At 36.3% G+C, this 14,812-nt stretch overlaps 1 protein-coding gene across 1 annotated transcript in view; it reads left to right on the forward strand.

The window, feature by feature from the left end:
* HSD17B12 (hydroxysteroid 17-beta dehydrogenase 12) overlaps positions 1 to 14,812 on the forward strand; it is a 147,127-nt gene that overhangs the window by 94,263 nt on the left and 38,052 nt on the right. The window contains exon 5 of the mRNA XM_045557851.1: positions 13,948 to 14,012. Coding sequence (XP_045413807.1) covers positions 13,948 to 14,012 — 65 coding nt within the window. The remainder of the gene's footprint in view (positions 1 to 13,947; positions 14,013 to 14,812) is intronic.

Below are 14,812 nucleotides of genomic sequence, written 5' to 3' on the forward strand. Positions count from 1 at the left end.
GTGACTTGGTCTACCCAGCAGGGTAGGCAAAAGGAAGATTCCAGAAATATTTAGGAAGTAGGTAAATCATGATTTTATGAGAGATTGCAAGTGTGATGAAGAAGAGAGAACTCATGGATTCACTGATGACTTTCAGGTTTCTGGCTTGAGCATCTGCATCAATATTGCCATTGACTGAAATGGGGAATCCTTGAGGAGGAGCCTTCTGTAGGGAGTGAGGATCGCTTCAGTTTGGGGTTCCTTGAGGATGTCCAAGTGGGATTGCTAAGTTGACAGTTGGATGGATAGGTCTAGATTTCAGTAGAGCTCTGGACTGGAGATACAGTCTGGAGATTAGCCATCTATGAGTCGTGATCTCATTGAATCAGTGAGACTGGAGGTGATACAAGGAGAATGTATAGAATATACAGAGAAAACTGAAGACAGAGCTCCTTTGAGTTCTCTTCCCTCCCATCAGAAGCTGCCTGGAGTATTTGGGTCAAGGAGGGATAGTTTTTTCCATAAGTTCAGCATGTCCAATAGAAATATTACACAAGCTACATATGTAATTTTAAATTTTCTAATAGTCTCATTTTTTAAACATTAAAAAGAAAGTGAAATTAATTGTAATTATTTTATTTTAACCTACTATATCCAAAATATTATCATTTCAACATGCGATCAATATAAAACAATTTTGAAATACTTTGCATTCTTTTTTCATACTAAGTCTTCGAAATCTAGTGTGTATTTTACAGTTACAGCATATCTCAATTTGGATTAGTCACATTTTAAGTGCTCAATAGCCACATGTGACTAGTGGCTACTATATTTGATGTCTCAGCTCTAGTTCATCTTGGCCATCTCTCACTCTCAGTTTGTATGGGAGAGCCATAATTTCTAGATTTTTCTTATGCTTGAAAGCAGTGGTTCTCAACCAAGAGCAATTTTGCAATGTATGGCAGTGTTCAAAGGCATTTCTGATTGTCCTCCTTGGCTAGGGCAGGGTGGTTTTACTGGCCCTTAGTGGGTAAAGGTCAGGGATGTTGCTAAACATACCACAGTGCATATTGTATAGCCTCCCAGAACAAAGAATTATTGGCCCAAAATGTCAGTAGTATTGGGGTTGAGAAATCTTGCTTTGTTATATTGTCATCAGACAGTTCTGTTTGAATACTTATTGAAACATACACAACTTTGGTTTTGATTTCTAGTTGGTTACAGATCAATAAAAAAAGTAATTATAGCTAATGTTTATGTAATCCTTTGAAGTGCATAGTAGGACTCTCATGTATATTATCTCATTAGCTGGGTGGTAATTTTAGTTTTCTTCCTACTCTACCACAACTGTCTCCTTAACTGTAAGCTTTACCTGATTATTATTGACATTTATTAGCAAATATTTTATATACAGTAATTTTAATTTGTTAAGACTTTTGAGGAAACTGTTAAAACACCTTTGTGAGCTAAAATTTAATCTTCTTACTAAGTCATATTTCAACTCTAATCTTATAGTTCCTTCTCTAGGGTGGGTATAACCCTTTAGAACTTATGGGGAGATCTGATGTTTGTATGTTTTTTTCTGTTATGACTACCTAGGTTTCCAGCCCCCTCCGCTTCTTTCCTCTCTCCTCATCCCCATCCAGATCCCACATACCCTAGCCTCTGTCTAGTAAGGGCAAAATAATCTTATTTATTCTCCTTCCTCTTCCATTTAAGGCAAGTCTCACCTTTATAACATTCCCTAAAATATTCTATGTATAGATTGACTTCTGGTAAAACCTAGCGATCCATATTAAGTCATAGGAAGTAATGTTTTTCTACTGAATTTTAATGAAACTAGTAATGATAAAAAGAAAAATACATCACCAAGGTACACCCCATTTGTTTGAATAACGTTACACACCAAATTACAGTCAGTACTTAATAAGGAAAATTAATATTTTCAGAATTACAAAGGAAAATGCTAAAGCCCTTTGTCATGAAAGAAACATTAGGTTTTCAATAAGATAAGTGGAAAGAAAACAGCCATGAATTGTGTGAATTTATACTGAAAGGTCACCATAACTTGATGAGACTCTATAAATGCTTAAGGTTGAGAAGTTGGATTCTTAACCCTGTTATATAAAAAAAAAACAAGCATCTGCTGTCTTCTTTCAGGCAAATGCCAAGAAACACAGATTTCAGAAAGCTTAAAAAACTTCAACTATTTAGAGAAAATGACATCCTTACTGCTTTGAATAAGCAAACAATTGGTTAACAAAATGTGATTGCTATAATGCTTACTTGATTCCTCAGGAGAGACTCTCAGGTGTGCTCCAGATTGGTTTGGAGAGCTTTGCACAATGCATTGCAGGGAGACATAATTTACCAAGGCCAAAGGAGTAGCCTTGGATTTGAAGTATGCCACAGATAATGCTTTTTTCAAATTCTGCTGTGACTTTTTTAACTTTTAAAAAAGAGTGATATTCTTTATTCTAGAAGTAGAAAGGTCCTCTTGGAAAAATACAGTTACTTAGTTTGTGATTTGATTTTAAAGATAATCAACCATAGGTTTATGTAAACTTTTAATTCATCTTGAACCAGAATTTCCCCATGCCAAACGCTGTCAAAGTCTCCACCCATAGTGTCGTGGTGTCTATGAGCTATAGCATCAAGAGAATCTGTTGGTACAGGATGGCCTGTGTTGCTGTGCTGGCTAAGTGTATTCAGAACTATTTGTCAGCAATCAACATTTTTGGTCCTATCCATACATTGTCCAGAATATTAAGAGGCCTTATCTTAACAACAGTATGTATAGATAATAAAGGTCAATTGATTGCAAAGAATTACTAATTGCCAAAGCTGGAATAGACTTTATTATTCTCTTTACTTCCTATGCCCTTTATAAGTGATGCTTGTTCCACTAATACACTTGGTGAGTTATTTTTTTTAATTAGTGTACTTCCCTTTTCAGCTAAATGCAAACTCTTTGTTTTCCATGCCCATGCTCCCACTTTCCTCATTAAAGTTTATGGATTTGGGGAAGCATTTGTCTTCCATTTTTCTCCCCTAAAACCTAGTGTTTCTCAGAATGTTCTGGGAAAGAGAGTAGTCGAATATAAATGTTGTATTTACTAAAGTAAATGATAGTTTGAACAAAGATACTCATCAGAGTTAAGATCAGTCACCTCTGTCTCTGTGTATGCTAAAGTTTTCAAAGCTTCTTCACACAAGACCTCAGAGATTATTAGCTTCTTGGGGAAAGAACTAGTTAACTTCCAGATGGCAAACTGCTAGTTAATTGGTTTGGGATCCAGAGAGGGCTTCCTGATAGTTCAATCCCCAAAGGATCAAAGAAGGAGGAATAGGGGTAGGCCCAGGAGAGAGAGCCAAGGGGCCATAGGAGCTGTGCTGAGGAAAACTTTTCTGGGATTGCTTGGAAGGAAGGGAGATTGAGCATACCAGGAAGTTATGCAGCTTCCCCATTTCAATTGATTAAGGAAGTTACAAATAGAAGAGTCTTACTTCTTCAGAGGGTTTAGAAATATGTAGAGCTATGGATTATCTTCTCGTTGTTCTCAAGAACTTTACAAATTAAAAATTAGTTTTAAATTGCCCTCTTTTGAAATTTAAATGCCACTGAAAGGGCCGATGGTATCTATCATTTGTATCTTATTGGGATTAGTCTATTCAGTTTATTACCTGTTTACTTCTTGCTGGATCAGTCACCCCGAGAAAATGGCTATTTTAGTTAGTAAAGAGCATGGGAAACTCATTTTGAAATGGAGAAGGAAAGGCTTAAAGAGGAAACTGTGGTAGGTTGGTGATCAATGGGGTGCTCAGATGGGGGAAGAGCAGAAAGGCAAAATAAAGTTAGTTGGGAGAGCATCAAAAATAAACTTCATGTATGTGGAAATATCACCCCTGCCCCTTTCTTCTGTAGCCCTAGTATAAAAGGCTCAGACTTAACATAGGGCAGAGGCTATTAGCCTAGGTATATAGGAAAGGATGGTGATATAGGTGATAGGATGGTGGTTTGGGAAGGAGGCAGAGTTTCTCTGTTATGCCAAGATACAACTTTTGTGCCTTTTAAGGGCTTAGGACACTTCCAAAACTTCCCTTTTGTAATACTACAATCAAATTCTGTCACTAACCACCCAGTGTTAGCATAGACTTTATAGTTTCAAGGACAGAGTCCCCAACAAGACTACCCTCCCTTCAGATACCAGCCACAAGTTTGGGGGTCTCCGGGTCACTCACACTTTTGACCAACTGGCTACAAATTTGTAGGTTCTCATGACCCCTTCAGGGTCAATCATTAACTATAATAATTTACAGAACTCAAGAAAGCAATGTACTAAAGATGACAGTTTTATTATGAGGGATATAAATTGGAATCAGCCAAATGAAGAGACACATAGGGCAAGGTCTGCGAAGGTCCCAAATACAGAGCATCTGTGCTCTCTTCTTGTGGAGTTGGGACACCTCACCTTCGTGGCACATCTGAGTGTTTACCAACAAAGAAGGTCTACCAGGCTTCAGTGTCCAGAGTTTTTATTGGGGTTTCATTATGTAGACATGCTTGATTAAATCACTGACCATGTGATTTAGCTCAATCTCCAGCCCTCTTCACTTTTCTGGGGATTGGTCTGGCTCAAAGCCCCAGCCCTCTAGTCACATAGTTGATCTTTCTGGTGACCAATCCCCATCCTGAGTTATCTTGATTCCACTGTCTGGTATATATCCAAAAGAAAGGAAATCAGTATATCAAAAAGATACTTGCACTCCTATGTTTATTACAGTACTATTCATAATAGCCAAAATATGGAATCAACTTAAATGTCCATCTGTGGTTGAATGGGTAAAGAAAATTTGGACTATTCAGCCATTAAAAAAGAATGAAATCATGTCATTTGCAGCAATATCAGTGGAACTGGAGGTTAATATGTTAAGTGAAATAAGCCAAGCACAGAAAGACAAATATTGTATGTTTTTATTCATATGTGGGAGCTAAAAAAGTGGATCTCATAAAGATAGAGAGTAGATTGGTGGTTACCCAGAGGCTAAGAAGGGTGGGGAGGGGCAGGTAAAGAGAAGTTGGTTAATGGGTACAAATATGCACTTAGATAGAATAAATAAGACCTGGTGTTCAGTAGATCAGTAGGATAACTATAGTTAACATTGATTGTTTCAATATAGCTAGAAGAAAGTAATTTGAATGTTCCTAGCATAAAGAAAGGATAAATATTTAAGGTGATGAATATCCCAATTACCCTGATTTGATTATATGAATATACTGAATGATCACATATGTGCCCTGAAAATACGTACATCTAGTATGTATCAATTTTTTAAAGTTCAAAAAAAAAAAATCAGGTGTGATCATGGGCCTGCCATGAATAACAAAGACACTCCTATCACTCAGGAAATTCCAATGATGTAGAACCTCCATCCCATGAACAAAGAGCAGACAAATTTTTTATTATACGGCACCTTTCCTTTCCTGTTTATTGATTGATTTATTCAATGAACTGTATATTGATTTAGTAAACAGATAAAATTCCAAACAAAACAGACATTGTTTCTGCTTTTATGGACAATAGCCATTGAACAAGTATTTGGAAATGTGTTGTATATAATGAAAGAGTATGTTCCTGAGAAGGGTAAGGTTCTCACAGATGATCTCCCTGAGAAAGTAGTGTTTAAATTGAAACCTGAAGCCTAATTAACATTGGGAGAAGAGATGTGGGAAGGGTTTCCAGGTGGAAGAAACAGCATGTATGAAAGCACTGAAGTCAATGTGCTTGGTGTGTTGGAGGGACTGACAGAAGACCTGTGAGTCTGGAGCAAGGATTTCAAAGGGGACAGTAGCAAGAGATGAGTCTGGAGATTAAGCAGAGCCAAATCTTGAAAGTCTTTGAAAACCAAGTTAATAAGTTCGGACTTTATTGGAAGTACAATGGGAAACCATTGTAGAATTTTAAGCATGAGTTGACAACATATTAAGCATTTCAGAAGGCAACATTTGGTATGAGACCAGTAAGGCTATTTCAGCAATGACGCATAAGGTGGGACGGCAGTGGGAAAGGATAGAAATGGATTGACTAAGAGAGATGTTTAGGAAATAGAAACAGGACCTATTTTTGATGAAGGTCCTCATCAGAGGTCTTGAGTAAATAATGATAATAACAGTTTGTTTTATTTTAAAATCATTACTGCCAACCTGCAGTGAGTACCTTTTATATGTCAGATACCAGGCTAATGAATTTCATTTAATCCTCAACAACTCTATAAGGTAGATGCTAATATTTTTATACCCATTTTACAGACAAGAAACAGAGTTACAGAGGTTAAAGACACCATCCAGAATTAGACAACTAGTAATTAGCAACTTCCAGGTTCTGACTTGAACAACTGGATGTCACTTCCCTAAGACAAGGAACCCTGGATCGGGAGCAAATGCTATAGAGGAAAATGATGATTTCACTTTGGGAGGTGTTAAAATTGAGATGGCTGTGAGAAATCCGAGTGGAGATCCAGACAGACAGTTGAATCACTGGACACAAATGTCCTTCTTTGCTGGAAGGGAGTCGCCTTGGTGTTGAATGAGGCAGAAGCCTAGTGTAGACAATCATGGCAAACAGAATAGGTACATGGAGTTTTCTATCTGTCCACCTACCTACCTATCTATCCATATATGTGTGTATGTGTATATGTACACATACACTAGGAGATTCATCAAAAACATTATCAGACTAAGTATAGTGCCTTGTAATTCCATTAGATGTGTTAACTGAGATTGGATTTGTAAAGTGAGCATAAAAGTTTTAAAAATCCAAATTTATTTCTTTTTGCTTGAAAAACCACTAATGGTATTAATTAAAGCAGAACCTTTAACTTAAAACTAGATAATTAGCTTTGTGATTTCAGAAATGTAAATAGAACCATAAGTCATGAAATTGATAAATGTTCTTCCTATTAGCTAACATTTAACTACCAACCTCATGTCATCCTTCTTTCCTCATCCCCTTTTCTAATTTTATGTATGACAACTCTTACCTAGCTTTGTAATGAGTATCACATAGCCATTTATAATTAAACAGTGGAAATGAAATGTTCTGTTGTGTTGCTTCTGACTCAATCTTAATTTTTCAATTTCTGATTAAAGGCACTCCAAATTTAAAGCTTTGTAAACTCTCTTTTATTTGGAAATTGCTACTCACAAGTATATGAAAACTGTAAAGTTTGCAAAATGTTTTACATGGTGTTCCAAATATCATCTGTCAGAGTATGAACATGTGCTAGCTACAGCAATATGTTAAATAAGGCAAAGAAGGAATTTTCATCACTTTCCAAACTCTTCTCTATAGACTGTAAAACTAGATAGATCTACTTGAATGAAATAAAGAGGGTAGAAGAGCAATTAGGAGAAATTTAATCAGTATAAACAGCTATTCTGGTTAACCGCTGCCCAGAGCTCTGTCTTTCAGAAAGATCTCTCCACTTTGGTGTTGGTCATATTTAAAAGCAGGGCATTTTGTGTTGGGCACAAATGAGGAGTTCAATAAATTTTTGTTGAATAAATGACCACACAAAAATAACAAGTTCTCCTCCTCCTCCATTTATTAGCTATTACTATGTTCCAAGCATTGGGTTAAAGATTTTATGCATATTATTTCATGTAATCCTTGAATTATTATCTCTATTTTATATGTAAGGACAATGAGGAAGCTGAGGTTTATCAGGGCGAAATCATTTGCTCTTGTAGCAGCCTGTGGTAGTGGAGCCAGGACTAAATCCCGGGTCCATTGGACTCTGAAATCTGTGCCCTTTTAGCTCCAAAATTTAAGACAGGAGGGTTTCCCCTACTTTTGGTATATACACTATTACTGAAGTCTACATTTTAAAAATTCAGTTTATTTTTAAATATAATGAGGTGACAGCATTCTTTTCAAATCAGTTTTTATTAATGAACTGTAATGTGAGTGTTGGAAGTGGATTGGTGTATATAACCATAAATGTGACTGAAATGTTAACATTTTCTGCTTTGGTGTGATGAGAAGGAAATGTAGGAGAATACTTTGCATTATTTGATATATATTACTATATTGGGAAGCCCAACTATTAGACAAAGTATTTTTAAACCACCTTAATTTCTTATGTCTTTACTCTGGAAAGAGAAGCAGGTTGAAGGTGGTCTGTGTTGGGTTACCTGTATCTGTTATTATTGTGTTTGTTCAAATGGATTCTTAATTTCTAGAAATTTATTTGTTTGCTCCTCTCTCATGCCCAACCCATATACTAAAAATCTAATTTTCTGATGACATCATTATATGTGTAGAGCAGCTGGTTATGATAGAGGATTCAAAGTCAGTGAGATCAGCAGCAAATGAACTTAGAAGAAACAGCAGTCTTGTGTATATTCTTTTGTTTTTTTAAGTAGAGCTGTGGAAATGATTTTTAAAAGGTAGTCTGATATAATTTAGAATATATATTTACAAAACATTCAGAAGTACTCCATGGATTTTCTGAGTCTTTAAAATGCAGCACTTAGTGTTTTGTGAAGTCGTGGTTGGGGGCGGAGGAGAGCCTGGCTAAGCACAGCTCACTGTCAGTTCTTCCCTGCCAGGATCAACTCTAAGGGGATGGCTCCTCTGCCTGCTACCACCTTTCCTCTGCACTTCCTTTGTCCTTGTTCCTGATCTATCTTCACCTCTGTTCTCTGTCTCTCCCTTCTCATGTACTCTTCCCAGTCTTAGAGCTCCAGTCAGAAACTGATGGGCAAGATTTTATTACTGTTCAAGGTCCTTCAGTGATTACTGGGATGCTGGTGGAAATTCTGAGATTACACAGATATCCTGTGTTTTCTGAAAGATGTAGTGTGTTACAAAAGGGTTTGCAAGTCACTGAAAAAAAATGTAATCTGTCTGTGGTGCCTCATTTGAAGAATTCAATCAAACTCACTAATAAACATGTTTAATGCTAATTTAAGATGCTACCATTTAGAGGAGATTTTCAACTATCTGAATCATGTTGGAACAACTTGTGGCATTGTTTGGTTTGGTGAATCCTATAATGAATCCAGTAATATGTAGAGATGGCATGGCGTTCACCCGTTCGTAATGAGATTTAATTACAATGGGAGTATTTTCATCCTTCACTCCCACCCAAAGCCTGTTCTCTTCCTTTTGCAGTTCCCCGAAGGCTTTTGGCCTGCTGTTTGGCTATTGCTGCCACCTAATGTCTCAAAATAAAATTGCAGTGGGTTTGCCTTTTCCAAAAGATTTGCATTATTCTGCAGTTTGTGAAAATAACTATTTGAGAGCAACAGTTGTTTTGCTTTATACTCTTAAGTAATAGCATCCTTGGCTGGGCACGGTGGCTCACACCTGTAATCTTAGCACTCTGGGAGGCTGAGGCGGAAGGATGGCTTGAGCTCAGGAGTTCAAGACCAGCCTCAAAGAGCAAGACCCCATCTCCACTAAAAATAGAAAAAATTAGCTGGATGTGGTGGCATGTGCCTGTGGTCCCAGCTACTCTACTCAGGAGTCTGAGGCAGGAGGATCACTCGAGCTCAGGAGTTTGAGGTTGCTGTAAGCTAGGCTGACATCACAGCACTCTAGCCCAGGTGACAGAGCAAGACTTTAGTTTCAAAAAAAAAAAAAAAGTAATAGCACTCTAAAATGATTACCTATAGTGGGGAGATTATGGGTAGCATACATTCCACAAACAAAAGGTAAAACTAATAAAGCAGGAAGGGATTTAAGAGTCCTAATCCCCAGTGTAGGACAAATTGCCAGTGTGACCTTGGCATATAATTCCCCTGATAAAATTGGACACGATGCTCTGAATGGCCTATTCCAGCTTTAACATTGTTTTATTGTGGGTACTTTTGGTTATAAAAGCATAGCCCCTCTACATGATATTATTTATTTCTTTGATCTGAAGTTCTCAGTGTTTAACATTTTCTTTTTTTATTGATATATGTGTACGTATTTATGGGATACATGTGATATTTTGTTACATGCCTAGAATGTTTAATGATCAAGTTAGGGTATTTAGAGTATCCATCACCTCAAATACTTATCATTTCTATGTATTGGGAACATTTCAGGTCCTGTCTTCTAGCTATTTTGAAATATATAACGCATTGTTAACTATAGTCACCCTACTCTGTTATCAAACATTAGAACTTATTCCTTCTATCTAACTGTATATGTGCACCCATTAACCAACCTCTCTTTTTTTTATTTTTATTTTTATTTTTCATATTCCTCTGTAATAACCATCCTCTCTTCATCCCCTCACCCCCATACTACCCACATGTCCATCCCTGCCCCTGGTCTCTATCATTCTACCCTCTACCTCCATGAGATGTACTTTTTTTTAGCTCCCACATATGAGTGAGGACATGCGATATTTGTCCTTCTGTGCCTAGCTTTTTTCAGTTAACATAATGACCTCCAGTTCCGTGCATGTTGCTGCAAATGATAGGATTTTATTCCTTTTTATGGCCGGATAGTATTCCATTGTGTATATATACCACATTTTCTTTATCCATTCATCTGTTGATAGATACTTAGGTTGATTCCATATCTTGGCTATTGTGACTAGTGCTGTGGTAAACATGGGGGTGCAGGTATCTTTTTGATATATTGATTTCTTTTCCTTTGGATAAATATCTAGTAGTGGGGTGGCTGGATTGTATGGTAGTTCTGTTTTTAGTTTTTTGAGAAACATCCATACTGTTTTCCATAGTGGCTGTACTAATTTACATTCCTACCAACAGTGTATAAGAGTTCCCTTTTCTCTGCATCCTCACCAGCATCTGTTATTTCTTGTCTTTTTGATAATAGCTGTTCTGACTGGGTTAAAATGATATCTCATTGTGGTTTTGATTTGCATTTCCCTGATGATTAGTAATGTTGAGCATTTTTTCATATACCTGTTGGCTATTAGTATGTCTTGAGAAATGTCTATTCATTTCCTTTGCTCACTTTTTAATGGGAATATTTGATTTCTTACTATTGTGTTGTTTGAATTCTTGATTTTCTGAATATTAGTCTCTTGTCAGATGAATAATTTGCAAATGTTTTCCCATTCAACAGGTTGTCTCTTTGCTTTGTTGATTGTTTCCGTGGCTGTACAGAAGCTTTCTAGTTGAACATGTTTTCTTATAGAGCTATGTTAAATAGATGTTCACATTTCCATTGTGTGAATAGATAGCTTTGATAGCTTTTCTTTGCTCAATTAGCAGACAGATCTGAAGACTCTGTATTGTTAATACAGCCTTCACCAGAATAACACTGCTGCTTGCTTAGTTATTTGTGGACTTTCTTAGCTTAACTTTGTACTTGTACGTGTTAAGATTACAACTGCTGCTTACCAAGTTCTCAGATTTTTGTTTTTATTAAAACCAAATCTGGACTTTAAAAAATTTATAATTATACTGTTCAATTTTCCTTAGCATTTTAAAATATAGCATTAATACTTCCATGGGCTAGAAAGAAATCTGAAGAAAGTAAGTAAGTTTCCTAAATATGGAAGAGTGGAGGGAGATAGAATTTGCTGTACGTGACGGATTTTTTTTTTTTAATCCTGAAGAATGTTATAATTTGGCAAAGCCTTTCTTCGAGGATTCTGTTATCTTAAACTGACTTTGTAAAGAATATTTTGTTTATATGCAACATTTTAGCAGGTATTTTGAGTGTTCCATTTCTCTTAGTTATACTCTAAATAAATTATTCATCCTTTATAATTCTGTAGTAGCTAAAGCAAAGTCAAATGAACATAAAGCTTTACCTTCAACTAGTTTTGGCTTAGTTGTTAACAGATTTTTTCATAGTATTGATTCTTAGGACCCCTGGTGGATGGAGAACCTATTGAATAAAGTAAAAATGGATTTGGACCTGCAGTTATTAATTATGTTTAGATACTATCCCTATTCAGATAAGCATGAGTACTAATTAAATACAGTTTGCTTTGGCATTGTTCTTTGCTTACATATTGTCAGACAGATTTCAGTGGTATTGATCAAGGCATCCTGACTGAATTTTGCAAGTAGAATCTTGAGACTCAGAGCCTCAAGTGACTGGCTTGCAGTTAAATTTAGAGCCCTTATTGAGTTCTTTGAACTATTAATTTTGTTAGTCTATTCAAAAGTTGCTATTACTACTATCAGGTTAATCTAGCACAATTCCTTATAAGCCTTAGCAGACAGATCATAATTTCATTATCTTTTTGCATCCAAAACCTCTCTTTTTAAAAATACTTCACAATTTTATTAAATGTTGCTATCAGATTTCTGTTTATTATCCAATTATTACTGATTTTCTGAGTTGACTACTAGATGAAGGCATATGAATGCTTTAATGTAGTGGTTAAGAGCCTAGCCTCTGAAGTCAAATTTCCTGAGTTTGAATCCTGGCCTGCTTTGCTCTATGACTTTGGGCAAGTTATTTAACTGCTTTGAACTTCAGTTTCCTAATATGTAAAGGGAAATAATAATAGGAACTACCTAATAGGGCTGTTTGTGACAATTAAATGTAGCTAGCTAGCTAGATAGATAATACATTTCATGAGTTATTTATTTAGTTAAATTCCAAGATATTTTATTTATTTTTTGATTCCTACAGACGTTCTTTATTCTAAGTTTGTCTTTGTCTTTCCAGGGCTAGGGAAAGCCATAGGATATTTGAGTATTAAAGTTGCATACTTAATTATATATAAATTCATATCTTGTCAATTGTCTTATAGCCCCAAACTTAGGTGATTGCGAATGGCAGGGTGTAAGGAAAGCTAAGACATTATCTCAACTTTTGATAGATGGTTTCTTAAAGACATTTAGTGTGACCCACTCTTTCGGCCACCAGAAAGATGCCTTCTCTCGCTTCCCAGATGAAGCCAGGCTTTTCAGAGATGGGCTCCCCAGGCACTCTGCACTGGAATGAAATTGTTTGATTCTTTTTGTTGAGTGCCTTTCTCCTCCTACTAAATTATATGTTATGATGCCAAAACTTTTTTTTTTTCCCTGCTTCTTTTGGTTCCTAGCATGTCTTGCCCAAAAGTGTATAGTAAATATTTGTTGAATGATTAAATGAGTTTTCATTTTAGATATGAACAAACTGAGATGCTTATTGTACATGACCTGTCCCAATTCATGCATTTTCTGAAAATAATTATAACTAGAACTCAAGTTTCGAGTCTCCTATGCCACAGTTATCTCTGCTCTTTCTAGTACACTATGAAAATTTAAGATCTACAGCAATATCTACAAATGACTTATTACAGAGGTAGAATACACATATCCCAAGGGGCTATGAAAAGTGAGAGGCAAGTATAAGTTCTTTCGTCAGGGTTGGATGATAGGTACAGAAAGACTTAAGGAAAGAAGAGACATTTGAACTGGACTTTTTTTTTTTTTTTTTTTTTGAGACAAGAGTCTCGCTGTGTTGCCCGGTCTAGAGTGAGTGCCGTGGCGTCAGCCTAGCTCACAGCAACCTCAAACTCCTGGGCTTAAGCGATCCTACTGCCTCAGCCTCCCGAGTAGCTGGGACTACAGGCATGCGCCACCATGCCCGGCTAATTTTTTATATATATATATTTTAGTTGGCCAGATAATTTCTTTCTATTTTTAGTAGAGATGGGGTCTCGCTCTTGCTCAGGCTGGTCTTGAACTCCTGACCTTGAGCGATCCACCCACCTTGGCCTCCCAGAGTGCTAGGATTACAGGCGTGAGCCACCGCGCCCAGCCTGAACTGGACTTTTAAGGATGGATAGATTTTAGATAGAAAGGTATGGAAAAGGTCACTCCAGCTATAAATGGTATTTTATATAATTGTATGTATCATTTTAGCCTCAGTATCTTTAATGGTATTTTATATAATTGTATGTATCATTTTAGCCTCAGTATCTTTAATGCTATTATTTCAACAAATCTTTAAAATATACACATATTAGTCAGCTAATGATCTTATCCTATTTCAGTGAACAACGTGGGAATGTCATATGAGTATCCTGAATACTTTCTGGACATTCCTGACTTGGACAATGTAAGTCTTTCTTTGTATATTATGGTAGGAAAAATAATATATGCAGGTCATGGAGAGACAACATGGTATAATGATTCAGACTGTGAGCCCTAGATGCCAACTGCCTGAGGTTCACACCCTGACTTTTCTACTTACTACCTGAGTAGCCCTGGGGATGATCCTAACCATACTTAGTCTCAGTTTCCTTGCTCATAAAATAGGCAAATAGGGATGTTAGAAGGATTGAATGAGAAAATATTTACCATCTCATTTATACAGTGCCAGGTTCAATAATACCTTTAGTTTTATTCTCATTTTGATTTGTATTATAGCAAAACAGCTCTACTTTAAGTAATATGATTCTAAACATCAATTTAAAAATTGCAGATATGTTAATATATAGCAACGTGGTTGATTCAGGTAAACCAGCTCTACCAAAATGAAAGCTACATCCTTGCTGTGTGCATAATCCTTTACCAAAAACTAGAAAAGCATATCATTGAAGGACTATGTAAATTTTTTTAAATTATAGAAAATCTTAGGTTCAAGAATTTCTATTCTCCATATTAGCAGAGAGGAAATTGCAAAGTGTTCTGTTTATTTTAGATTTAATGTGTCTTTTTCCTTCCAGGTTTTACTTTCATATATACCTTGGGTTTTGCGTATTTACTCTTGTTAGAAAAATGCTGTAACACTGAGAGTAAAATAAAATCTGCCTCTCCACCTCAACTTGTCATTTTGCAAGGTCTCTGTAATATCTGGGGAGACTTTCAGTGCATCTCTAGATTACTTAAGTATATATCTAATAGGGTCACTTTCGT

The sequence above is a fragment of the Lemur catta genome, chromosome 7, assembly GCF_020740605.2.
Source record: "Lemur catta isolate mLemCat1 chromosome 7, mLemCat1.pri, whole genome shotgun sequence".
In the NCBI taxonomy this organism is placed as follows: Eukaryota; Metazoa; Chordata; class Mammalia; order Primates; family Lemuridae; genus Lemur; species Lemur catta.